Here is a 26,791-nt window from a genome sequence, read left to right as displayed (position 1 = left end):
CTGCTGATTTTCTTCCAAATTGAATAGTTTGAACGAATAAATAGAACACAAAAATCAAAGTAATTAAAAATGAGAAAGTGTTAAAAATACGTAGAATAATTTGTGAACATTTTGAACATTGTGAGCTTTGATAGTTGCCCAGTCGTCGAATTATTTAAAAGAAAGAAGCAAAAGTGAAAGATGCTATGTAAGCAAAATCCAAATCGTTGCAAGTTTAGCGAAATATTTAAGCAAAATTATCATTTAATTGTTGGAATTTAAATATGAAAAGTTTTGTTTTGTTCGTGATGTGTCGCATAATATTACCGTGAATCTTCTTCATTAGCAGGCTGAACCGCTCTCTGGGCAAATCAACATAAACAGTAAATCTCCTCCTTGGAACAAATGTATGCAGAATTGAAATAGTGATCGAACGTAATTCCGTCAACGCAAATGACGAAAAACGAACGTTAGTTTGAATTCATCGAATTTTTTCATTGCATTTTCACCGTTACATGAAACGTGCATTGTAAATGTACATTGTAAATGTAAAAGGTACTACTTTGTTTTTTTCTCCACGGGGTCCAAAACTTTGGATTTTTTAATTCCAAAACAGATTCTGTTTTTATGTCTAATTATTATCTGTGACTAACTACAAATTTAGATTAAAACTTTATTACCAATTATACCAAAATTTTCATTTCCATATATTATGATGTATTATGTTGAGTATTGGTTATTGTGGTAGCATTGAATTTAATACAGAAGTTCAGCTGATTTTTTGATTTTTGGTGACCTGAACTTTGTTGTACCCTGTATGCTATCTGTCTAATCCATCCATACATTGTGATGTAGTATGAAGAAAATAGAATTGTTATTATTATTATTCTGGGCTAGAAATTGAATGACTACAACGATGTTTCTTTCTTAATTTGCAGTCTAGCGTAAAAACAGGAACATACAATATTTCTTCAAGATCGACTCAAAGCAGTATTGTATAATTGAATGAAATAAAATCACCAACAAGATATTTTCTTCGGTGAAGAAAATGACCAATCAATGCCAATAACTATATAATACCTGTGAACAAATAATAATCGTATGTTATATTTTTTTCATTTTATCGTACATTCTCAAATGTTAATCACAAAACATTATTTATTGTTTCCATAATAAACAGCAGTATACATAGATGGTGATTAGATGGAAATCCTTAAATTGGAATCGAGCGTGAAGTGGAGCATCCCCATGTATTTTCTGCAAAACTATATCGCAATGAGATGAGCCTCCGACACTCACTTCGCCGTTGTATGTGGCAACGGTGACTGCGATTATTTAGTAAGATCATACACGATCGGAAGCTGATGAATGAGAAAAAAACGTGGAGAACCTATCTCCATAAAACTGAGAAGATCACCTGGTTTGAGGATGGCCATTGGTTATACTAAAGAACGGTACAAAGTTGTGTAGAAGACCGCTGTACGAAATATTAAACACATAATAATTAGGCTCGTAATAACTATGCGGGAGTGAAAAGGCTCGGCGACTTCTTATTCTTGCCCTTGGCGGTGTTGCCTGCTTCGCCACAAAATTTCTCATCGACTTTTGCATCCAAAAGCATGCATCGAACTTTTTCCATAATTGTTCGATTATACCGTTCACCAATATGTTCCTTTTCAGAATCAGAGAAAATTAGTACATCTTCGATGTACACATATGCGAACTTTCCGATATATTCATGCAAAATGTCATTTACGCATCTTTGAAAAATGCTTGGTGCATTTTTCAATCCAAACGGCATTCGTTTGAAATGATATTCTGCATGATTAATCGAAAATGCAGGTTTTTCTCTATCACTTTCTTTAATCAATATTTGATGGAAACCAGATTCCAAATCAATCGTTGAAAATACTTTAGCTTTACCGAGGTTTTGAATCATCATATTTATATCAGGGATAGGATATTTATCAGTTATTGTTTGTGTGTTCAATTTTTGGAAATCAATTACCATTCGACGTTTTGGTTTACTATTTTCATCCAACCAATTGATCAATGAAGAAAATACCATTCAACAACACCATTTTGTTGCGGGGTGTAGGGAATGGTTTTTTGATGAATAATGCCATTTGTCTTAAATAGCTCTTCGACTTGTTTATTTACGAACTCACCTCCGTTATCGCTTCTCATAGCATTGATTTTCTTGTCAAGCTGTTTTTCAACTAAGTTTTTAAATTCGATAATTTTACTATACACCTCATGAGGTGCACTCTTCAACATCATGACGTATAAAAATACTTTTTTTGAGTGATCATGTACAAAACTTATGAAATAACGATGGCCCCCATTGATTCCATTGGCATTGAACCATGTACTTGTACGTCCATATGAATCAGCCCTAAAACTTCACTTGCATTTGTACCGCTGCTTTTATACGAATTTCTTGTTTGTTTGCCCATGATGCAAACCTTAAATTTTTCTGTTGGTGTACATATATCGCCGATCTCTTTTATATTTTTCATAGCAGCGTAACCTGGGTGACTCAACTTTCTATGCCACTGCACCATTTCACTTTCTTCGCTGTTCTTGCTTAGTGATATTTTCTCAAAGGCGAGTTCGGGTTTTGCATTCAGCTTGTATATACCCTCGTTTAATCGCGCTTCCATCACCATTTGCCCTTCTTTGCTGATTATTTGGCACCTTCTCTGGCTAAAGTTCACATTGTGGCCTGCTTTAGTGATTCTGCGAACTGAGATTAAATTGGTGTACATTTCCGGTACAAAGTTAACTTTTGTAAGCAATATCGTTTTATTACCAATATTTATACGAACATTACCAATCCCTTCTACTGGTACTTTATGGTTATTTGCAATCATTACTTCTTTATTCATCGGTAATTCTTCTAACTTTTCGAAGTATTCTTTTTGATTGCATGTGTGAGCCGTATCTATGTACCAATCGTCTTTCATCTCTTTTGCTTTTTCTTTATTTTTATTTAGCGGACAACTTTGGCGTTTCTTAACTGGACATTTTCGGGCCAAATGTCGAGTGCCACCACACTCGAAACATTTCAAGGTTTTGTTTGGGCAATTTAGCATTAAATGAAGTGTATCTCCACACTTAAAACATCTTCTTTTACCTTTATAACCTTTTCGGTACTTTTTGTTGCCCATTATCGTCACTTTGGCTGGCATTGCTTTGTTGTCTTCTTCTTCCTTCTTGAATGGATCTGGAATGCCTTGTAACAGTACGGTTTTGACGTAATCCACGGTTAAATCTTGTTTCGAATTTTCTATTCCCAATATCATGACGCGATATTCTTCTGGCAAACCACCTAGCATTAATGAAGCAATCACGTCTTCTTCTATATTGAAACCAGCTATTTTCGTTTTGTTCCAATACAGAAGGATGGCATTGATGTATTTTTCTATACTCTTATACTGAATAAGACGTATAGAGACCAGTTGGTTAAGAATCGTTACTTTCCTTAGCACTCCACTGTCGTCAAATGCCTTATGTAGACTGTTCCAAACTACATACGCGTCTTTTGTATTTTTAATATAATTGTACAGCGTTGGCTCAGTTAAAAGTGTGATCTCACTAATAGCCCGAGCATTATGTTGTGGACTATCGTCGGCTGTTATCTCTTTTTCAATGATTTCCCAAAGGTCCTTAATGACTAAATACGATTTCGCTGACACCTTCCATGTATCACAATTTTCTCTGCCCCTTAGTTTTTCGTACGCTGCTCTTCCATTTCCATTTGAGTTCGACATGATTTTTAATTTGGTGTTCGCTTGACTTTCTTTACAATTACGGTCGCTGATGCTAGCATATAGCTCGGTCTGAATTCTCCGTAATAGTTCGTAAGTGCAAGTAACCTGGGTTCCGTGATTTCAAAATATGCGTGTCCGGTCCTATATTTGATTGGACCGGTTGATCCAGTAATACTATAATATATGACTATTTTTTTGATTTTTTGTGAATCAAAAAGCCCCAACCCGGCTCCCGGTTGCAAATTAGTTAGCGTATATTCAATTTCGTAAAAACCTTTTCCCAGTCTAATGCTTGAGATGTCTTCGTTGACATCTATCCAATGATAGGGAGTAAAAACAATCGGCTCAGCAATTTCCCAGACGGTGTAGCTTGGATTTATATCCGAAGCGTATTTGGGTAATTTGACTATAGCCATGGTGTTGTCTTCTCCTCTTCGATCGTTACGCTGACTTGCTTGAATAAAGTTTAGCTAACCTTAGAACAGGTTTTTCAATAAAACCATGGATCAAGAACAGTGGGTAACTAGTTAATAGTTCCCATCGGTTTTGGGAAAGCAACAAGTTTTATGACACAGTCGTAAACTGCCGCCCTTTCAATTCATGGAGCACAATAATAAAAGTTATATTCGAATAATGTGGGATTTGAGTTTGTTTAAAGTTGAGCTTTTGACAAAAATATCTAAAACCAGGGTATTGACTTTTGGTTAGATCAACATATCAACAGAAGGCGGTATATAGTTGTTTATTCCTCGTAGTTAAAATCGTATCTCATCGATCCGCTTTAACTATGTGTTTCGAATATGCACTTGCGTCTTTGCGACGTCTATTACTTTTAACGAAAATGACTTCTCCAATTTTAAAATTTCGTTTTTCGCGATTTTCATTGTGATACTTTAATAATTTTTCTTTGTTTAACAACGTGTCAATTCTATTAAAGTGTTATGTGCCCGTTCTACTGGACCGTTGCTAGTTGAATGTTGTACAGGCGTTGTTGTTTGTGTTAGTTGCTTACGAAAATCGACCCGTTATCAGTTATAATCGTTTTATAATCGGGGTAATTTTGTGTCAGAATTACCTCGAGTTTTGTATGAAAGTTTATTTTATTTTCAATAAGGAAAACGGTGAAGAATTTTGAAAATCGGTCTAAACAGGTTATCTATAATTTTATTATCTAAATGAAATATGTCCATTGAGATGGATTCTCCAACGGTTTTTGGGATCGGTGTAGAACCAATCGGTTGTTTAACCAGTCTTCTTTCATACTTTTCCAATTTGCAGATTTCACAACTCGTTGTTCTTTTTATGAAATCTAATTTAATTTGAGGCCAAAAATATTTTTCCTGTGCTTCGAGGTAGTTATTTATTGGGTTTCTATGAGCTCTGTTGTGAATTTCTGTTATTATACCCAATTGTTCATCTAAATCGGTTATGTTTTTTACTCTATTTGTTGTGAATACGATTTTTACACTAGGAAAATGATCTGGAATTGACTCCTTGACTGAATAAAATAATTACTCTGTACAGGAAATGGCGGGTGTATGTCATAAGTCCATTAGGCATAAGTCCATAAATTAAAACGACTGTAAGTCCATAGCTGAATGGTCATAAAATACGGTTATAAATCCATTTTTGGGTATGGATGTATGACCTAATTGAAATGTGGACTTATTACCGAATTTTTGGAATTTTCGAAAAAATCGTATATAATCCCATAAAAAAATTTATATCAAAATTAAAAAAAAAATCAATTAAAATTATTTGACTCCATTGAAATGTGTATGCTTTGTTAAAGCAGAAAGCGGGAGTTAACGAACGTTATTATTCATTGAATAAATTTTGGTATTTTGTTAAATTTTATTTTAGAATCTCAGAACAACTTCAATATCATTGCTCAATTCAATCAAAAGCATTAATTGAATAGAGCAGAGAAAAATTATATTTCAATTCTGATTGTGACGAATATATTATTATATTCGTAAACAGTTAATTATCAATATCAATAACGATATTGATTGAAATAACAAATGTATATTGCAAAATCAAAGTCACACCAATAGTTAATTATTAAAACAAAATTTGTGGTCAAATTTAATAGAAAAAGTTAATTGAAAATAATTTAATTTAAGAACAAAACCTTTATAAAAATTTACTATATAAATATCAAGATAGTTCATTGTAGATTGGTTCAGTTTGTAAAGAGAACAATAAACGTAAAACACATAGTGTTGATTCTTCCTTTATATCTGTTCCCACTTGTTTTATTCCAACTTTGAAACATTTTATTTTCAGTCACCGTACGTGACATTAACTCGGGCGAATTCCCATATTTTATTCGAAAATAAATAACGAAATATATATAAATATGCCAATTTGTTCAAAATAAGTTTGGTCATTAGCATTAAGCGAGAAAAACCATTTTTATGTTCACAACTGCATTGAAAAATAAATTCATTTGACTTACAAATACAAAAAATATCAAGCTGCCCAAGAACCTAAAAGTTCTCTTCATTTTTGGGTATCTGAACGCTCTTTTTCTACACGAATTCCCTGAATTCTTCTATCGCCATTGAAATAAATTATACATTTTTCAACTATATCGTAATAGTAATAATTTTTTTATACATGACTACTTTTTCTCCTATAATATCGATTTACATATTGAAATTTCTCTTCTATGTGATACTCAAATTCAAAATCATACATTTCACGGTTATAATACTTCATGAAAGAATTATAAATGAAAAAATTTCCACCGTTACCAATGAAAAAGTTTACAATTTGCAGGGAATCATTAAAGTCTACATATGTACAATTAAACAACAACTTTATAATGAATTATGGCCATTCAGTAATTTTAAAAAAACGGGACTCTATGTGCAATTTTGTGCTATTACTAATACAATTATAATGACAAATTTTGTTTAAATATTTTTGATACAATAATGTTTCTTCTAAATTCGTTTTCTTGCTGTTTGGTTGAGGTTGATCGATTTCATCATTTTTTTGTGTTTTAATATTTGCAAAGTAACTATCATTTCCGTCATACAAATAATCAGTTGCTTTGTACTTCATTTGTGAACAAGAAATATCACAAAAATAATCATCATTTCCATCGAAGAATAGGCCACGGTGACTCGAATTTATCTATTCATGTAAATACAACAATAGTGTTTTTATTTTCGACACGACAAAAAGGTAATATTTTTACGCAGTATTTTTGTCAGTCTACTAAGGATTTTATCATACATTGTAATATTCGGTGAGTGCCACTGAAAAAATATTCATACTTATTCAGTGCGTGAGACGCATGCGGATGAGATGAAGCAAAGCGAACGGGAAGCGCGCAACTAGAACATAGAGTCAATGGGTACTACGTATTTGTGTCCGTATTCTAACGACGGAGTGACGAAATGTATGCGCGCTATATCGTTCGTTCGTATGGAGTTGCCCGCTTCTCTTTCGCTTTGTTTCGTCTCATCCGCATGAGTCTCACTCACTAAATGAGTGACCATGCGTCTCACGCACTGAATAAGTATGAATATTTTTTCAGTGGCATTCACCGAATTTAAACAATGTATGGATTTTATAGGATCAACCAAAATAGAGAGATGATTTTAGGCAAATATTTTATTAATGTATTTAAATACGATTGTTTTGAGAGCCGATTTGTTTCTATGAATTTGATCAAAATTTGAAATAATCAAATAAAGTCATCATTCAATTTATTTCTGAATGATTTGGCCAAAAATGAATATCTGTGATGTTTTTTTTGTACAGAAACTTATTTTCAGTTCATCTAACTTTAGTTTTGAAAACTGTTCGTAAATTGTCACTGATGACATTTGAATGTAAATAGTCAGAAACAGAACGTCAAATCAATCAGCTGTTTTGGTTGCATAAGACGTTAGTCCCATCGTTTGTGTACAGCTCAAATAGCTAGGTCGATTTTTTTAGTTTGAATCAAAGGTGTTTTTGAGTTAAAAGCAATTTCAAATTGTATATTTGATACAAATACCGATATAGCTCAAAAGTCATGAACAATTTTTTATAGTGACCCACTAATTGCTTCAAATGTTTGGTTATTGGAATAAATCACAATTACGGCAATCTATATCAACACATCGCAAACATGTGAAACGACGTACGTTGCTTATTATTGGGTCAATACGAAATTTTTCTAGTGGAAAATATTCGAAGTTGGGAGATTTGTATGCTCGATTGGGACTAACTGGTGGTGTATCACAGGTGGAAATCAAAAAAGCCTACTACAGATTATCAAAGGAACATCATCCTGATAAAAATGAAGGCTGTGCCATTTCTACGGCAAAATTCCGAAGCATTACCGAAGCGTATGAAATTCTTGGCAATGCAACAACACGGGCTCAGTTCGATAGAGGTAAAGTGCGATTTCGTTCTGAAAACATTACGTCAAAACTTTCTTTTAAAAGCAAAACAATTTAGATGCCGAAATGTCTTGAAATTGAATCAATTTAATGAAAAACTCATGAAAATTTATTCTTTTTGATGTACAGAAACACCTTACGGAAGAATGTCGAGGCGAGTGAGACCAAACAAAGCTCAGCCGAGCTCAGCGTTTAGCCAAAAAGATGATGAGCTGGCCGAAAAGATTCGAATTTTTCGTGAAAATATGCGGCGAAAGTCAAAAAAGCCAAGTGAAGACGAAGAATTCACATTCCGACGCGAAAATATGTTCGATTTCGATGCCTGGTATCGTGCCCATTTCTACGATGACTTTGAAACAAAAATTCGAGACGAGCGAAAGAAAATGTATGCTGAACAATATCGCCAGCAAATGGAACGAATGTCAAAGGGATTACATAGCATTCGACCACCAAGACCTTACGCAGAGCGTAAAGAACAATCCGATATTGATTATCAGATGATGGAAATGCGAGAGAAAGAAATGAAAAAACAAATTATAAACCTAGTACAATTAACAATGACTTTTATAGTTGCCATATCTATTGCTTTATTCATATTGCAGCAATATTTGGATAGAAATAATCAACCGTATCAGGATCCATACGCAAAGCGAACGGTAAAAAACGCAACGACTGAAACGGAAAAAGAAAAATGATTTTTGTTTTCGTGTAAATAAAAATTCTCGTACAAAAAATATAATCTCTTCTTGTATTTATTTCATTTTTGAGGTTAGGCTGAGCTATGACATAAGAATGAATGACAGCAAACTTGACACTTTACATTCTCAGAGTTTTGTACAAATTGAGTTCTTATTACGATGTTGATTAGACATGTTCATAGTTTAGCATGAATTTTGGCAGTTTATATGCACGTTTACGACTAACTGCAGCAGCAACACAAACAGAAATAAAGAGTGCATATTATCGCTTGTCGAGGATTTATCATCCGGATAAAAATAACAACTGTCCAAAAGCATCCGTTCAGTTTCGTAACATCACTGAAGCATACGAAGTGTTGGGAAATTCAACATTGAAATCCGCTTATGATAAAGGTTTTATTGCGTTGTTCACTTTTATCTGATGGTTTTGAATTGAAAGTAAACTAATTTTATTCATTTTTCTCACAGAAAATTTCCCCAGAGCAACTTTAAGGGGCGCTTCAACGAGATTTCGGACATCTTTTCGTCGCAGACGATTCCATGACAGTCCAGAGCTTGCTTATTTTGAAGAATTTGATTCACCAATTCAACAACGCATGAAACAATATCGTATTCAAGTGGAGAAAAAGGATAAATAATCGCAATAAAAAGTGTATCTTGCTGGACGAGCAGTCATTTGTATATTTTGGTAGCAGAGAGCATTTGCTTCAAATCAATTTTAACTGAGTGTCATCATTTGAATTTTTCATGAAAAAATGTTGTTAATACGGCAATTACATTGTTTAAACTTGAATGGAGCGAGAAAATTTAGTGGAAGCGTACATCAAATAATGAGCGCAGCCCGATTTGGCACCATTTTGCAGCCTGAGATTCATTTAAATAACACAGCCCAATTCAAAATAAGTAAGACAATAGTCTAGGCCAATTAATTGGCTTCTTATTCAAATATCAGGAGTCATAAAATATATTAACATTGCAATTTTTATCTAAATTTTCAGATAGGCTAACGAATATATCAAGTGCAAGCAGTCACAATTCCATTGGGATTAGACATTACTATCAAAACTATGAGCATCATCCATGGATGATAGTACGTGCATATCGACAGACTCGTACATGGCTAACGAATCATTTCTATATTGCTGACCGACGATTCGAGAATATTTATTCGTTTACGTTCTTAGTTACATTTGGCTTGCTCGGCATTTATGTCGCTTATCTGAATTTACAACCCGGTGGTGAAGCCGGTGGATACGATGTCGACAGAACACAGAAAAACAAACCCGATGACAAATAATTTGAATGGTTTGGAGCGAAAATGTAATACAGAAAAGTTGCGCGGAAAAATGTCGATGATGAATGAGCGGAAAAGGGATAGCTATATAGTAAACTGTATAGTAAACTATAGTGAACTATATAGCTATCCCTTTTCATTTTACATTTTCGCTGCAACCATTCATTTGTAGAAAAAGTTGTATCGAAATCATTTAAATTCCCACAAGAGTGAAAAATAATAATAAAACCAAGCTGAGAAATTTTAATTCAATTCATCTCGTTTGTAATGTTTTCATGTAGAAAAATTCGAATATAGAGCACATGTTGTGTGAATGTGTGTATATTGTATGCATGTGTGTTGACATTATATCAGGCACATGAAATGTCAAATATTTTGAAGGTTTCATTATTTCATTCCTGTTGGTTTTTCGATATTGTTATTAGCAGCGAAGGCACTAGGCAATAATGTTTCAAATTACATAATTTTAACCAAACGCTTTTCATGAGTTCGATTTAGTGTTCAATTGTTGGTAGTAGAAATCTGTGATTTGGCTAATAGTGATGAGAATTATGGCAAATTTACGAAAATGTTCAAACAACTATGTGAAACAAGGTGTTTGTGCTATTTTCGGTAGCACTTCAACTGCGTGTCATGTGTGCGACCTCACAGATGTGAGAATGCATCCACCGTTGCGAACATTTTCAAGGACAAGCCAATTGGCGAAATCCAGAAACTTTTACGATGACTTGGGAATCCAAAAAACTGCCACTCAATCAGAAATTAAGAGTGCCTATTACAATTTATCAATGGTTTTGCATCCGGACAAAAACAAGGGAAATGAAGTAGCTTCGAAACGATTCCGAATAGTCTCCGAAGCGTATGAGGTGCTGGGGAATTTTCGCACCAGACGGATGTATGATAAAGGTACAATGATTATTACAACGATTCTTTGTCATTGTATGACAAAAGTTTGTGACCACTTTGAACTGTCTGATTGATTGTGAAGTTGAGCAAGTGTTTTGTTTTTTTTGTGACAGGCATTGGATCATATGGCCGAGCTTCACCCACAACTGAAAGTCCAGGCGTGGAAACGGAGATAATTCATGAAGAAATTGAAGACGATGCACAAACCAAATTTTATAAACAACACATGGTGAAATCTCAGCCACCCGAAATGTCTGACCGAATGACGGCTCGTGATTTTGACAATTGGGCGTCCAATAAAATTACTCAATCATTTCAACACCAACAGTACATCAAAAGAATGGTGAAAAATCGAGAAGAAGATGAACGTCAAATGACAACAAGAGGCGAGCAATATGGATATCTTATAGTAATTTGTACTTTAGTGATCTGCATGAATATCTACTACCAATACGAGCACAATCGACAACATGATGTGGTGTTGTCGAAAAAGGGTCGCGAGAAAAATTCATAAGACCAATTTATTGTTCAGATATTCGCATATCTATATATGATATAATTTATTATTGTAAATTGTTTGTATACAAGATTATTAGTAAATGAAACAAAAAAGAAATCGAAAAAAATGAAATTCAAAAGAAAATAATATAAAAAGAAATTTTTCCTTAGAATTTAGCATTTTAATAAATTTTAAAAACGTCCACTTCGTTTTCGAGCTGTGTATTTTGAGTCTGCCCGTACTTCTTTGCCTTGTTGACGTCTTCGTTCCTTTTTCTTCATGATCCATTCTTTGGAACCTTTCAGTGGTTTTTCTCGGGCCTGTTTTGCCATTTCACGCCGTTTTGTGTATGCAACGCGATTTGTTTCTTCTTCTTGTCCCTCAGCGCCTATGTGTGAAGCGAAACAAAATCCCAAATAAATTAAAAATTGCCTATAAAATACGCTTCATTAATTTGATTCAGTTTTGCTTACCCAATCCTTTTGGCAATTGAACGACGCCACCGGTCATGAGAACCAAGAAATATTTCTTTGCCTTTGTTGAATTTGGATAATCAACGACTAAACCACCATAGAAGCCCGCTTTCATCGCTTGTGTTGTGATCATTTCGATTTCGGCGCTATTTTCGGGATAGAATTGGAACACGCAACGTGCTTGTCGTGTCAAACATGCGAGTAATGTGCTGAAAAATTTATACAATCGCTTGCGTGGATTGTGTGCACTGTGATTTGAATGGCACAACCATTGTAAGGCTGAAATTGAAATGGCACCATCGAATGTACCCGCTTTGAATGGCATGCCATGGCCCATATCACCCATTACTAAATCGCCTTCTACTTCACGATCTACGGCAACATTCAACATGGCTGGCGAAATATCGATTCCAATCCATTGATGGCCAGCTTCTTCTATTGCAGTGCCCGACAGTCCAGATCCGCAGCCAATGTCCAATATCATACATGGTTCATCTTCTGGCAATGCCAGCAGTTCGATGGCCCGTTCACACATCTCCACTTGAATTTTGATGATACGAGTGCTAAAAATAGATTGAAATTGGTCAAACTCTTCGTTTTCATATTTCATGGCATTCATTTGACTTACTTGTTGGAGTATTTCTTAGCTTCATCATCATTGTAGAACTGGAAAATATACAAAAACATAAACAATAAGCATAATGAGACTGGTGTGGGGATAATTTGTCAATAAATGATGCAAACTTACGATGTCTGGTGGTGCTAAATGTTCTGGTCGTGACATTTTCCTCAATTTATCCACTGATACGATGAAAATAAACAAAATAAAATCAACGTGATATTATTTTACGCCTTGAGCATATTGCTTTGATAAAAGTGTTTGGTTATGCTCGTCTTCGTACTGTCACTCGATGTCATTCGTCGTTCGAAAATAGCCGCAAACACGGTAACACTTACGTTCATTTTCGAACTGTAGATCGTCATATATTATCGTAATGCATATTTCAAAATGAACTATTCATTCCAAGTCTATCTATTGTCAACATCACTTGACTATTTCTCCGAGTCTCGTGACTTTTTTCCATCATTTTTTTCTTCCCCATTTTTATTTCGTTCAAACTAAATATATTCCATTTGATTTTTTGTTTGAGTTAAAAATCCAATCGAAATGTTGAACAAATTTGTCGTGGCGATATTTTTATCGCTGGTTTGTCACGCATTTGCATTGGATTCACATAACTCACCAGTGCTTATCTTCAAACATAAGGAAAATACAAAGTCGTATGACTCGGGCGTTGTTTCTGCCACAACTCAAGTTAAACAACGGGACTTCGAGCAACGTTTGCGGACACTTGATGCAGGCCAAAAAATCATGGTATTCGTTGCATCGGATTTAAGCCCAGAGGATCTCGCTTTCAAAAATGAAAAACACGAAAAAGCCTTCGGAAACCTCGCCAGTAACCTCGATATAGTAGAGTAAGTGAATACTTAAATCTTATTTTCATTGCAGAGTAGTTTATTTAACCATAATAATTCATTCCACAGTTACATGCTATTCGTTGAAAATGCTGTGAACAACAAAGTGACCCAAGGTCAAGATGTGGCACACACTGAAGTGTCGGCAATCAACGAATTGGAAGAAGAGCCAAGCAGTGACAAGAGAATCATCATTGTCAAATTGCCCGGATATCACGTATCTGAGCAAAAATTCCATTGGTTGCGCCGCATTGACCGTGCTTTGTATGCTGTAAGCCAATTGCCACAATACAAAGACTATCTCTTTGTTCTCACATCGGAGCAAAACTCGCGTTTGCAACAACATTCACGCAAACGACGTGCCGCTGACACACCAACAACACCAACAAACCACTCCGACGCCAATATCCTGGTCTATTTCAAAGATTTCGTGCAAAAGAATAAGAAGACTGCTGACGAATCAATTTTAACTGGCCCTATCTCATCAACCAAAGCAGAAAACACTATCACTCTTACGATCGAAAGCAAATTCCCGCTTAAATTGGCATTTGACTATGAACCAGCAGCCGACTATTGGGCTCTAAATACAGCGACATCCACCATTTCAGGCAAACCATTAGATGGTAAAGTACAGACCCAAATTGGTGCACCAAAAAACATTTCATTCAGTTGTTCGTCGGCAGTTTACTTTACCGTGGACGATGAAAATGTTGCTGGTGTGTACTTCAAGGGATTCCAAGTTCAACCAAACATTAACGGCACTGATAAACTTACAAAGTTTGGCGATTCATATGATTGCACTGGCTTTGTAAGTATTCCAATCTGGTCTGGCTTGTTCATCACATTTTTGTTGCTCGGTATTGTTGCGACAGCCGTTTCATACATCATGGACATTCGCACCATGGATCGCTTTGATGATCCAAAAGGAAAGACTATCACAATCACCGCAAGTGAATAAACACAATATCAAATGAAAAAAACAACAAAAAAACACCAATACGTTTGCTCCAAAAGTCAATAGCGTGCCTTTATGTTACATATGAAATTGTTCACAAATCATTTATTGATGTTGATTGAAATTTTAATGTAAGCAAAATATCAATTTGTTTTTTTTGGAGACAAACGCTCAAAATAAATAATTTAGGAACCAGTTTAGGGTTACAATAGACAAACAAAAAACAAAACAAAAATTCTGTTACAATTGCCAAAGTTCACTGTTCTCTTCTAAACTTTGTAGATCAAATAAAGACACGAAAAAAACAAATTGCTCAATTCTGGTAATTTATTGGTTCGTCAACGATTGTCTAGAATATTTAAAAAAAAAGAAGAAGATAAATACAATATATTTCGGAAGAACATTAGATCTAAAAATAGGTATGAAAATTTTATTAGCTATCGATTGGATGATATGGACTGGTACATTTGATGACCTTAAAATTTTTGAATCGATTTATTCGGCGTTTCCATTGGATTTCTGGACGAGTTGTAGTTTTTCTGCTTCTTTAAGACACTCGGCGGCAATTTCTCGAGCTTTTGCCCGGCTTTCGTCAGGCAATTGCGACAAACCGTTAAGCAAGTCGATGACATCGGTGCTCAGTAGTTTTTCGGCCATTTCGTTGCTGGAACGAATGACATTCAAGACGATAACCAAACCTCGATGTTGCACTTGTGGTGATGGATTGGCAATTAATGTGTGGAATATTTCAAGCCATGATGCTGGTTCGAACATTTTTTCACAGCAAATCTTGCTGCAGGAAGTGAGAATGGCCAATGCACCCGCCGCAGCCATGGCTGTCTCTTCATCTTCTTCTTCGCTCAAAAGACACAAAAATTTCACACGATCATTATTTCCTTCGAAGAGTTTTATCACATCTTCAGACATGACCAAATTGCAGATGACTTGTGTGGCGGCTCTGCTCAACATCAAATGGTCTTCCATGAGGTACATTTCGATTTTATTCAAGCCTCCTTCTTTGATGATCCGTTGGCGTACCGTTTCATTCATTTGTGCCAAATTGCACAGAGCCATCAATGCTTCGAAGTTTTCCAATGCGGTGTAGTCCTGGTTGAGTTGATTCAATAGGGGTCGAATCACTTCAAGATGTCTCTGTCCGGGGAATGCCACCTCTGGATTGATTGTGATGCCGATGCGAGAGAGAGCTTGAGCTGCTTGCCGTTTTCCTTTTTCCGTGCCATTGAAGCAAAGTGGCAATAGTGCCTTGGCACCACCCTGTTGAACCACTTTACCACGTAATTCTTGTAGATTGCAAATGGAGTTCATCACACGCGCAATCAATTCTTTCGAGTTGTTACTTTCGGTTTTTGAAAGTGCAACCAGTGCCGATGTGATGCCTGCATCCGTCAACATGGAAATACGTTTGTTTACAAAATCAGCATCGTCCAATTCATGTTCTTCGGGTATGTGATGTTTAGCGAATTTAGCCAATTCGACCATTTCCGGAACCATCTCTTGTTTGTCGTATGCATTGCAAAGGTTCACAAATGTTGTCACAACACCGTACAACACATCCTGATCACCAGTTTTGGCCAGTTCGATGAGCGCTTTAATTGCTGCCGTATCATCAATTAGTTTTTCCTTAACTTCAGCATCCAAAGTCAAATAGGCCAATCCATCAGCAGCCCATTTTCGAATATCCTTGTCTTTGCCCGGTTTGATTAAGAATCGGCGACATGCTTCAGCCAATTTCAAAGTGGCACCATCTGCGAATGGACGAATAGATGCATCAACACCGCCTGAACTGCCCAACTTACACAAGCCAACCAATGCTCTCACTTTGATGGAATCGTCTTTTGAATTGTACAATTTCTTCAGAATATCCACACCTTGTGACATGATGGCTTTGGCTTTGTCTTGTTTCAAACAGGCCGCAACGATGCATTCACAAGCGACTTTCTGCTGAATAACATCATCGGACGAAGCCATGGCTAGAATCATTTGCAAAATTCCCTCGCGACTGATAATCGTAGAGCCAACATCTGGTGCACAGGTCAAAACTGATGTAAGAACCACGACGACGCGCACTTTTTCTTGCATTTCAGGGTCCAAGAGCTTGTCTTTGATAAACTCATCCACTTGATCTCTGTACCGTTCCCGTAGTTTATCGTAATACATGGTGTCATAAATGCGAGACAAACAAACGGCAGCTATGGTTCTCGATGATGCCGTTATTTCCATTGAGCTCTCCGATTTGTACTCTTCCAATTCACTGCACACCATCAGCAATCGATGTAACCCTTTGATTTCAACCATGCGTTCACCCCAATTCAATGCGTCGTAATGGCTGTTTCGTGTAATAATTTCAATAATTGCATCTCTGGCCAAACCGCTAATCGTTGGTTCAGTAATGGAATATACCAGAGTCGATAGGATTGCATCGATTTCGGATTTGTTCTCTTCGCAAATTTCCTTGTTCGGTTTGGAATCGGGTTTGTTTTCCATGCCCGAAAATGAATTCAATATCGTCTGAATACAGTGCTGTACGGCACTAACTCGTTCTGTTTCTCTGCTGTTCAAAATTTGCAAAAACCACGGTACACCGATGATTTGTAGGACTTCACGTGTGCGTTGCAATGATCTGTTGCACAATTCACCAATCGTTCTGATTGCATTCACGCAAATCTCCTTATTTTTCTCGTATTTCAAAAGGTTCACAATTTTCTGGATGACACCCTCTTTGAACAGCAATTCAGCACCGACATGTTCACGGGCCAAAACCAAAATGTTATTCATGGCTGATGTACGAGTATCTTGCGGTTTTTCCATATCGAATGCGATTTCCATCATCTTTTGCACTTTGCTGGATGTTTGGGCATTCTCTTCAGCACGCCGTTGAACGATGGGGTGTAAATGCTCCACGAAACTTTTCACTGACTTATCACTTTTGTCCACATTCCATACACTGACTGCATCACGATAGGCTTCTTCGAAATGACCCAGTTGTTCTTTGGCCTGTGCCCGACGGAATAGTGCCTTCGGTTCGTTTGGTTCCAATTCCAATGATTTGTTACAATCTCGCACGACTTGCTCGAATTTCTCCAATTTCAAATAGGCGGCTGCTCGATTCTTGTAGAATGTGGCAAGTTGTTTGTGCTGATCCCCATACTTGATGGCATTTGTGTACGCCTCAATCGCACCGTTCCAATCGCCCGCCTTGAATGCGGCGTTACCTTGCTCTTTAAATTCGACTGCTTCATCCTTTAATTGCTCTGTGGTCATTTTGGTTTTATCTACGTTTCAAAAATGAAAAACTGTTTTCTTATTGATTTCTCACTCTAGCGAATATTTTCTTTAACAATTAATACTTACACGTTCGGACACCGGCTGCTTTATATATGAATTGGTATGTTTTCACAATATGATCGAGAAAATTCGATGTGTTACACGATTTTTCACACTGATGCGCTTTTCCTTCGAGAACATACGATAGCAATAGAGTTGATTGGCTTTAAAAATAGCTGGGCCGATCTTTCGGATGTGTTCAGTGGAAAAGTTAAAAATAAACAAGTTTTCCGAATGTTTTGACAGCTCATTCAAATCGCATGCATCATCGTTCACTCAATACACACAGACAGTATGGTGCTCGCATCGGACAACACGGCACACACAATTCAAAAATAACTTGCCATCACTGTGTGTGTGTGTTGAACACGGTGTTCAACGTCGAATTCGATGTTTCAATATCGAAAGCATCAAGTGCACAAAAATACCGTTTCGAATCAAAAGCAAAGCAAACCAAACCAAACTAGACAGACACAATGCAAAGCAATGTGTATCGAGTGTCAGTACTTTTGCCAACCACTGAATTTCGCGCTCATTCCAAGCAAACGGTACTACTCGGATCGAAATCGCATTGCAAACAATTTACAATGGAAAATTCCAACAAGAACACCGGTTTTTCCGCTTGTGTGATGTGCGCCAGCAATTTTACAGACAATGAAGCACAAACAATTGTTACATCATGTGGCCACATGTATCACCGTCAATGTCTCTCCAAATGGTTCGCATCGGTGCAAGAGTAAGTAAATGAGAAATAGACAAACGTTTTTGGTTTCGTCTTATTGTCAAAAACTTTTTTTTTTGTCGATTTGATAGTTTAAATCCGCATGGTCATCTTACTTGCCCTGAATGTCGCACCATTCTCAATCCAAAAAATGACATTAAGCCGGTCTATCTGTACTATTCAACACCGGACGACATCAAATCCGAGCTGGAGAAACGTGATAACAAGGAAAAAGCGCATCTCAATCGTTTGCTACGCCAAAGTCAAAACGAAGTAAAGAAGATCAAACAGCAACTGAGCTCGGAAAAAGCAAAAAATATGCGATTGACGTCCAAAATTGATGCACTTGAATTGCAATTCAAAGTGAAGACCGAACATTCGTGTTACAACTGCGAAGCGACGACATTATCCGGACACCGGAAGATGATGGCAACCAAACCAAAGGCCAAAGTAAGTCGCATTTTGAACATATTCCGCAGAGCATATTATTCATTGATGTTTCGTTTTAGAAAACAACGGTCGCTGCTGCTTCGGTCGGTACAGAAAAACTTGCCAGGAAGTTGCGGTAATTGTCTATAGCCTATTTATAAATACTATGAAAACAAGAATGATGAGAGTTATTTTCTTCATTTATATAGGAACCGCGAATACAGCTACTCACTTTGAAGATGCTTCACAGAAGTTCTCCGAGAAAAAAAAATCATCACCATTTTCCAACAACAATGGGAAATTATTATAAGTTTGATCGAAGTAGTCAAATGCCAAAATCTAAACCGAATCAATACTTTAAGTTGGTCTCATCGTTCATAAATCATAAAATATATTTTTGTTAAGTGAAATGAATGGCATTGAATGCCCGATCACTTTGATCTAACTCTTTGTGCCAGTCAAAATTTGTCACATCGTACAACAGATTATGTTGTCGAAAAAAAAAATGTTAATCTATCTAACATTCCATAGTAAATGACTAAGTCTGAGATATTATTACTAAGCGAAATTAATCGATTCTAAGCGAAAAATTATCCAAGATTTACACAAAATACGAATAAAGTTTTGAATATGTTTACAATGTTATAAAAGCCGGTCGACATGGGTTTCATTGTTCAAAATAATTTTGCATTGTATCAGCATCTTTGAATTGATTCAAAAAAATTGGTGGTGAAATCTCGCCGATTCATGAAAAATGATTCGCTGAATGATTAGGATGTTTGGGCATAAGAAATATAAACAAAAATCGATGGTATAATTGAGTGCGTGTTCAGCATCATTCGATAAGCTGCTGTTGTAGAGAAGGAAAAAAAACAGTTCAACGAAATAACCCAACAAGAAAGTGTTTAAAAACAACAACAACAAAAAGAAATAATGAAATGGAATCATGTTGTGTTTGAAAGAAAAAACGTCGATGCATTTGATTTGTGTTCAATTTTTGGCGCTGGTTGCCTTTATCGCACAAACTTCATGCTGCTGATAAACGATTGTGTTCAGTACTGTGAGCAAGTAAAACACCCAGAACTTGCATCAAAACACACATATATACACATATCCACTGACTCATATATACATCGCACTGCGTGTGTCGGTCGGTATACACACACGCACACATATGACTTGACGTCAAAATTCCGTCGACACATTCTCAAGAAGCACGGTACCGCACACACATATTGAGACATTGCGAAAAGTGCTCACAAACGAAAACAAAGAAGAAGAATTATAGTTAGTGTCCATCAGTCGGCCATATTTGTTTGAGTAACTCTTAGTTGCAACGCAGTTCATAATTTCGAACAGAATGAAATGCAAAGCAAAAAATCCTTGAACACCAAATAAGAAACTGTTGTTTTTTCTTCTTCATCTCTGATGTGAACAAAGAATTCGCTTTGGTTACAATGAAATAGTTGTGTGTCGTCGTACATTTCATCGACAGCTAGACAAAAAAAAGAGATATACAATTTGGTGATATTCGAAAGGAATTTCTCGCTGTCAATATACCGCTTACAGCGGTAAATAAAGAACAAACGACAGAAGCAAAGCAGAAAAAAATCAAACCGAAACATATAATATAAGAAAGAATTGTATAGCCGCATAATATTGGATGAGAAGTGACCGAAAAACAACAGAAAATATATATATATACCGAACGAAATTCGTAATAGTGAACTCGTTTATAAGCCGATGAATCAGTGTTACTTTTGTTTGATTGACATTTCTATTTGAGAGGTGAAAAACCGCTTCATTGGCAAGAGAGGCAAGTCTTGAATAACAAGTGCAGCTACTGTTTGGCTTGGGCTGGTTTCAATTGAATTCCCCAAACAGAAAAAAAACAACGATTTCAAGAGAGACAAAAAAAAAACAACAAATCAGCAATTTAATGTGTTAATTCTCAAAAATTTAATTGAACCCAAGCAAAAAAAAAATTAAAAGCAATTGATTAGCGTTAAATATACACCAATTATAATTGAGTGGAAAAAAATTCTGTTGACATACAAGTAGCACTGTTGACAAGAAAAATCTCGTTTCGTTTCGTTCAATTCGTTTTTTTTTTTTTTAATTTTTGTTGAATAATTCTAAAAATTGCTTCATGACATGAATCCAATGCCGAACGGTGCACCAACATCGGCTGATGCATGCCTGTCGATAGTGCACTCTTTGATGTGCCATCGACAGGGTGGTGAAAGTGAGAGTTTTGCAAAGCGTGCGATCGAGTCATTAGTGAAAAAATTAAAGGAAAAACGTGATGAACTGGACTCATTGATAACGGCGATCACAACAAATGGAGCCCATCCCAGCAAATGTGTGACCATACAGCGAACACTTGACGGTCGCCTACAGGTACTGAACACATCATATGCATATTCAATCAAAATATTCTAACCATTTCTTGACTGTTTGCAGGTGGCTGGCCGAAAAGGATTTCCACATGTGATTTATGCACGCATCTGGCGTTGGCCGGATTTGCATAAAAACGAGCTGAAACATGTAAAATACTGCCAGTTTGCGTTCGATTTAAAATGTGATTCAGTTTGTGTGAATCCGTATCACTATGAACGTGTCGTATCGCCGGGCATCGACCTGTCTGGATTGACATTGCAATCAGGACCGAGCCGTATCGTAAAAGATGAATATTCGGCCGGTTCAGTCGTTCCGCCAGGAGCGCTCGATATGGATCCCAATGATCTGGGCACAATTCAACATCATCCACCGATGCCTCCACAAGGATATGGGTATCCACCAGGTAATGATAGTGATTGGGTTTTTTTTTATGCAGAAGAGAAAGAAAAATGTACGAGAAATAAGCGAGCACACACACACATTCTCTCGGGCTCGGGGATGGATATTATTTCTAAAATTCTTGAAATCTTCATTTTAGTTTTCGAATTGATTTTGAGGCTTTCAAAGTACAAATTTGCCTATTACTTTTATTTAATCGATTTGAACTTGGTCTAACAGTTTATGCTCCTCTTAAGCTTGCTCTTTTTTGTTGTTAAAACGCTTCCATTTTCGATGTTTCACTTTATTTTATGGCTCTTGTATTCTTCATTTATCTATTATTTCATTTGAAAAAAAAATTGGTGTTTATGAATTGTATTCGATGCAGGTGATCCAAGTCAATTGGGAAGTCTTTATGCGAGCGGTCGCATACCAAAATTAGAGCCAACCGAGACTCAGAGAAGTCAATGGATGGCTCAAAACGCACGTCCATCCGCTCTTGTGCATCGTAAGCTATATTTATTTTATTTTTACAAAATTCCAACTTCTTCATTTCGCATTCGGAATGCTTTTAGTTTGATTAGCGCATAACATAGAGATTAACCGCTTTAACCAAAACCCAGTAGATTGGTAGTGTATTGATATAATTTTTCGCTATTAAATGTATACCTAACACAATATTACCTACCAATTAAATATTTTCAGAAGGAAATCGATTTTGTGTGAAAATATCGAACCTAGTCAATTGTGAATTTGTCAACGAATAATTGAAACAAGTTTTTTTTTTCTTTTTTCATGAAATCGATTTTTCAATTTACGCAGTTATACGTAAACTATCATTCACTAATCGTAGCTCATACCTCACCTCAATACTATGTCATCCACCAGAGTCACATACTGCTGATTTAACAAGCAATGATTTAATTTCGTGTATGATCTCTTCCAGCAGCTGTTCCTCATCCAATGGTAATGCCACCGGGAGCACTGCAAATTCAAACAAATCATAGTCAAATGACGTCAGCGCCGCCGCCAGCTGGTGGTCAGCCACCAAACAATGGGCCTAGCATGATTGGATCGTTGCCAACCGATCCACAGCTATCTGTACAATCCGTATCAACGAACTCACAGCAATCAACATCGTCACCGACTTACTACAGTGATCAGCAATCAGCGCAAGTACCATCACAACCAATCAACTCAGCCAACGAAGGATCTCTACCGAATTCGATTGTGTCGTCGCCAATTTCGCCGCATCTCCAGCAAAATGGTTACAATGGGGCGGCAAACGCGGCGAACATAACCGGAAATGGGCAGTTACCAAATTTCGCACCACAAGGCACACCGCATAATGGAGCCCAAGGCACATGGTCCGGCCAACATACACTCACCTATACACATAATATGATGCCACCCGATCAACGAAATGCTCATTCGAACTACTGTAAGTGCATGAGACCGAACTCTTCGCATTGATAATAAAAAAATATGTTTGCTAAATCGTTATTTTCCCTTTTTGTGGAATAGGGCAAGCTGATTCAGGTAACCAACAGCGTTTGTTGTCTCGTCAACCGGCTCCTGAGTACTGGTGTTCGGTTGCGTACTTTGAGCTTGACACTCAAGTGGGCGAAACGTTCAAGGTGCCATCAAGCAAACCGAATGTCATCATCGATGGCTATGTCGATCCATCGGGCGGGAATCGCTTTTGTTTGGGCGCATTAAGCAATGTTCATCGTACAGAGCAAAGTGAACGGGCACGTTTGCACATTGGCAAAGGTGTACAATTGGACTTGCGCGGTGAGGGTGACGTATGGATTCGTTGTTTAAGCGATCATTCAGTATTTGTACAGAGCTATTATTTGGACCGAGAGGCTGGACGTAGTCCCGGCGATGCAGTGCATAAAATTTATCCGCAGGCTTACATCAAAGTATTCGATTTGAGGCAATGCCATCGGCAAATGCAATCATTAGCAGCGAATGCACAGGCAGCAGCAGCCGCTCAGGCGGCCGCCGTTGCCGGTTTGAGTTCACAATTGGGCGGCCCACCGAGAAGTAAGTTTTGACAATACAATTACAATCAAGTGACACGCAAATTTTATAATCAAAATGTTGCTCTTTTTTTCAGATATAACGGCGGCAGCCGGTATTGGCGTTGATGATTTGAGGCGCTTATGCATTCTACGACTAAGTTTTGTTAAGGGATGGGGCCCCGATTATCCACGATCATCAATCAAAGACACACCTTGCTGGATTGAGGTACATTTACATCGTGCACTGCAACTACTTGACGAAGTCCTGCACCAAATGCCAATCGATGGCCCTCGAGCTAATGAATAAAGAAAACGCGCGTTCTGCCCGAAGCAAACGCCACAACATTTCTTCATCCCATTTCGGTTTAATTTGTACAAACGAGAGAGAAGAAACACAAAAAACAAACAAACAAACAAACTCTATTTTGACATTGAAAATGGAACTCAAATTGTTTATAAAGATGCTTTCATATATTTACAAAACCACAAAAACTCAAACACACACACATACACACCTACGACAACCGACTTAATTCCACTCAGCAATCATCAAACCAAAATGATCTAGACCGAACACAAATCGTGTTGAAAAAAATCAAATAAATCGCATAAAAACCGGTGACAAAATGCAATAAAATCTCAAAAATTTATCAATACAAAACCGAAAAACAGAAACACAGACGATAGGTTAAAACAGATCGCATGAATGTGTTGAATGAAAACAAACAGAACATTTAAAGAAAAAAAAATTAGCATATTTTTGACACTAATTGATAAGACAAACAAAAAGTAATGAATCCAATAAATGAAAATGCCCTAAATGCAAATTACTTATACAAAACGTTTTAAAATTTCTATATTATACACACATTATTGCATAACTATTAAAAACAATTGAGTTTTTAAGTATGTTAGTTGGTTAGTTGCTGTTAAAGGATACGATATTTTTTAGGCAAACACAAACACAAATACACACACACACACCCACTCCCACAACGCAACAATTGTGACAAATTGCAAAATTGAAAAACAAATGAACAATTCAAACACATGTGTTATGAATGACAAGTGCGTATTAACCAAAAAAAAAAAAAAAAAAAAAAAAATAACGGGAAATAAAAGTTGAACACTACCAGATTCTACACTGCAATAGCTTTGATACAAGTATATTTATAATTGAATTGAAAATACAACATGAATTCGAACTACTCTGGATGAATCCGATTGCAGCATGACGACAAATGAAATAATGTACGAAAGTTACAAAGTAAAATTGAATGACAAACATTGTACCTGTTTAATAAGGAAAATGAAAGTAACAACAAAACCTACAGCTACAAAAAAAAAACAACGGAGAAAAAGAAAAAAACAAGTGCATCAACCTTTGGAATTTGCTGATTCCCTAATGGTTTCCGTTTTGTTACAACACAATCGCTTACTCACTTAGCTTATAAATAAACGAATGATAGTAACTGATATTTATTATGCAAAACACTCTCACACACAAACATTAATCATCGCCCATGGCTTCACTTCATTATCAGTTCAAAAGCAAGCATCTGTTTTTTTTCTCTTCATTCTGAATTTCTAATAACGCTACCAGACTTTATTCGCTTGATAAGCGCATATTGTTTTCCATTTTTTCTACTTACATGGTGTTTTGGCGCATAAATTAAGTGTTTGTAAACGCGAACTCTGTTTTCTTCGAGACTTCTGTTTTGTTTTTTGCTTGTGACAATTAACTTAACAGCTACCGTTCACCTGGTGCGATAAATCATAGCAATTAGAAAAAATGCAGCGCGTGCAAAAGTTGTATACGGATTAATTGCTTAATAATTGAATTAATTTGCAATTATAAGTTTTATTTTGCATCGATTGCCTTTAAGCCAAACTGAAAATAAAGCTCAAGAAATGTTCACACTTTGAGGGCACTTTTTATTTTCTTGCTGTAAAAGCGTTAATATTTTCTAAACGGCAGCTATAAAGCAACATTGAAATTAACTACACGGCAATTAGTTTCTATAAGTATATGTTGACTTTATTACTTTTTTGTTCGGCGTCGAACGCTGCGTTTCGAATGCGGTCAAAGTGTTTATATTAATCAAGAATGACAAATGTGAAACCAAATCAATTAGTGTTTGTTCACTCTGAATTGGTTTTTTTTTGTTCAAAGTAGAAAAGAGAAGAAACAAAAACGTTTCGATTGATTGATTTTTGGCTGTGACACTTCAATCAATTTATTATAGGTTAATTTATGATATTGTTTAATCATTTGATTTGAAGAAAAAGAAAAACACTTAAACCACATAGAGCATGAGAAGAAAAGAACTCAGAAAATTTGTCCATTTGGTTAAAACGTTTGATTTTGTTGTCGCTTCTTTTTTTATGTTTGATTTAGCTCTGGAAATTGGGCATAAGTTTAAACGAGTGAATATTTAGAGCCGCCAAAAGAAACAGTTACTACTTACCTTGAAATCCGAACAGTTTTTCTTAGAGATTCACGCTTTTATAATTAAACAAATGAATTCAACAAAGTAAAATACGTAAATGAAATTCTTAAAAAGACCGGTTTTCATTTTGGAATCATTTTTCGACTGTCGATTCTCACTTCCGTATAAGATGTACGTAAAGCATTTAAAATGATCGAACTTACATTCAGATATGCGAGTGGAGACACAAGAAAAAGTGATTTCATTCACGCTAAGTGAATGAAAACCGATCTTTAAACCTTGAATTTCGCATTCAGGTACCTTCTTCAAGGGTAAATTCTAAGGGAAAATTTCGAGTGTTTGACCATTATACGTGCTACGTGCAATTTTTTTTTTACAGAACTTATTCAAAATATCTCAACATAACACGATTCCAACGGACGCATTTCAAATGCCGTTGAAACGAATTGTTTTGGCACAAAAAACAACAAACTATTTGAAACCTAGAATAAGTTTAAAGCAAAATAAACCCCGACCGAACCATTATAAGACGTAATGGATAAAAAAAACAACAACAACTCACACAAAAAATGTCATAAAAATCCT

The 26,791-nt window shown here is 36.3% G+C and overlaps 6 protein-coding genes across 9 annotated transcripts; 4 read left to right on the top strand and 2 right to left on the bottom strand.

The window, feature by feature from the left end:
* The first annotated feature begins 7,267 nt into the window (after positions 1 to 7,267).
* LOC129572388 (dnaJ homolog subfamily C member 30, mitochondrial-like) lies at positions 7,268 to 8,888 on the top strand. The gene is made up of 2 exons (XM_055452340.1): positions 7,268 to 8,148; positions 8,285 to 8,888. Exons 1-2 carry the CDS (start codon positions 7,824 to 7,826, stop codon positions 8,848 to 8,850), a joined length of 891 nt encoding a protein of 296 aa, XP_055308315.1. The 5' UTR covers positions 7,268 to 7,823; the 3' UTR covers positions 8,851 to 8,888.
* Positions 8,889 to 9,498: 610 nt separating this feature from the next.
* On the top strand, positions 9,499 to 11,763 carry LOC129572382 (dnaJ homolog subfamily C member 4). Its single transcript, XM_055452330.1, has 3 exons — positions 9,499 to 9,756; positions 9,852 to 11,053; positions 11,167 to 11,763. Exons 2-3 carry the CDS (start codon positions 10,690 to 10,692, stop codon positions 11,565 to 11,567), a joined length of 765 nt encoding a protein of 254 aa, XP_055308305.1. The 5' UTR covers positions 9,499 to 9,756; positions 9,852 to 10,689; the 3' UTR covers positions 11,568 to 11,763.
* Positions 11,574 to 12,928, bottom strand: LOC129572373 (probable 18S rRNA (guanine-N(7))-methyltransferase). Its single transcript, XM_055452322.1, has 4 exons — positions 12,774 to 12,928; positions 12,654 to 12,691; positions 12,026 to 12,588; positions 11,574 to 11,940 (listed from the first exon to the last, which is right to left on the bottom strand). The coding sequence occupies exons 1-4, from the start codon at positions 12,807 to 12,809 to the stop codon at positions 11,744 to 11,746; spliced, it is 834 nt and encodes a 277-aa protein (XP_055308297.1). The 5' UTR covers positions 12,810 to 12,928; the 3' UTR covers positions 11,574 to 11,743.
* Positions 12,929 to 13,031: 103 nt separating this feature from the next.
* Positions 13,032 to 14,765, top strand: LOC129572364 (V-type proton ATPase subunit S1). Its single transcript, XM_055452312.1, has 2 exons — positions 13,032 to 13,501; positions 13,571 to 14,765. The coding sequence occupies exons 1-2, from the start codon at positions 13,194 to 13,196 to the stop codon at positions 14,457 to 14,459; spliced, it is 1,197 nt and encodes a 398-aa protein (XP_055308287.1). The 5' UTR covers positions 13,032 to 13,193; the 3' UTR covers positions 14,460 to 14,765.
* LOC129572328 (protein unc-45 homolog B) lies at positions 14,766 to 17,984 on the bottom strand. Of its 2 annotated transcripts, none has more exons than XM_055452280.1 (2): positions 17,829 to 17,984; positions 14,766 to 17,770 (listed from the first exon to the last, which is right to left on the bottom strand). In XM_055452280.1, exon 2 carries the CDS (start codon positions 17,736 to 17,738, stop codon positions 14,952 to 14,954), a length of 2,787 nt encoding a protein of 928 aa, XP_055308255.1. In that variant the 5' UTR covers positions 17,739 to 17,770; positions 17,829 to 17,984; the 3' UTR covers positions 14,766 to 14,951. The 2 variants fall into 2 exon arrangements, with proteins under 2 accessions (XP_055308255.1, XP_055308246.1); XM_055452271.1 differs by having other exon boundaries at positions 14,766 to 17,749; positions 17,829 to 17,980.
* A 74-nt stretch (positions 17,985 to 18,058) lies between these two features.
* On the top strand, positions 18,059 to 24,597 carry LOC129572343 (mothers against decapentaplegic homolog 4). 3 transcript variants are annotated; one of them, XM_055452295.1, is made up of 9 exons: positions 18,059 to 18,537; positions 18,615 to 18,972; positions 19,032 to 19,087; positions 19,161 to 21,351; positions 21,415 to 21,754; positions 22,118 to 22,237; positions 22,679 to 23,170; positions 23,254 to 23,778; positions 23,852 to 24,597. In XM_055452295.1, exons 4-9 carry the CDS (start codon positions 21,106 to 21,108, stop codon positions 24,061 to 24,063), a joined length of 1,935 nt encoding a protein of 644 aa, XP_055308270.1. In that variant the 5' UTR covers positions 18,059 to 18,537; positions 18,615 to 18,972; positions 19,032 to 19,087; positions 19,161 to 21,105; the 3' UTR covers positions 24,064 to 24,597. The 3 variants fall into 3 exon arrangements, with proteins under 3 accessions (XP_055308270.1, XP_055308264.1, XP_055308275.1); XM_055452289.1 differs by having other exon boundaries at positions 22,676 to 23,170; XM_055452300.1 differs by lacking the exons at positions 18,059 to 18,537; positions 18,615 to 18,972; positions 19,032 to 19,087; positions 22,118 to 22,237 and having other exon boundaries at positions 20,155 to 21,351.
* The last annotated feature ends 2,194 nt before the right edge of the window (positions 24,598 to 26,791 follow it).

The sequence above is a fragment of the Sitodiplosis mosellana genome, unplaced genomic scaffold (assembly GCF_009176505.1).
Source record: "Sitodiplosis mosellana isolate CC-2019 unplaced genomic scaffold, AAFC_SMos_1.0 Smas_scaffold_1, whole genome shotgun sequence".
NCBI lineage: Eukaryota > Metazoa > Arthropoda > Insecta > Diptera > Cecidomyiidae > Sitodiplosis > Sitodiplosis mosellana.
The sequence above is the reverse complement of the archived record's forward strand: the minus strand, read 5'-3'. Positions and strand labels throughout refer to the sequence as shown.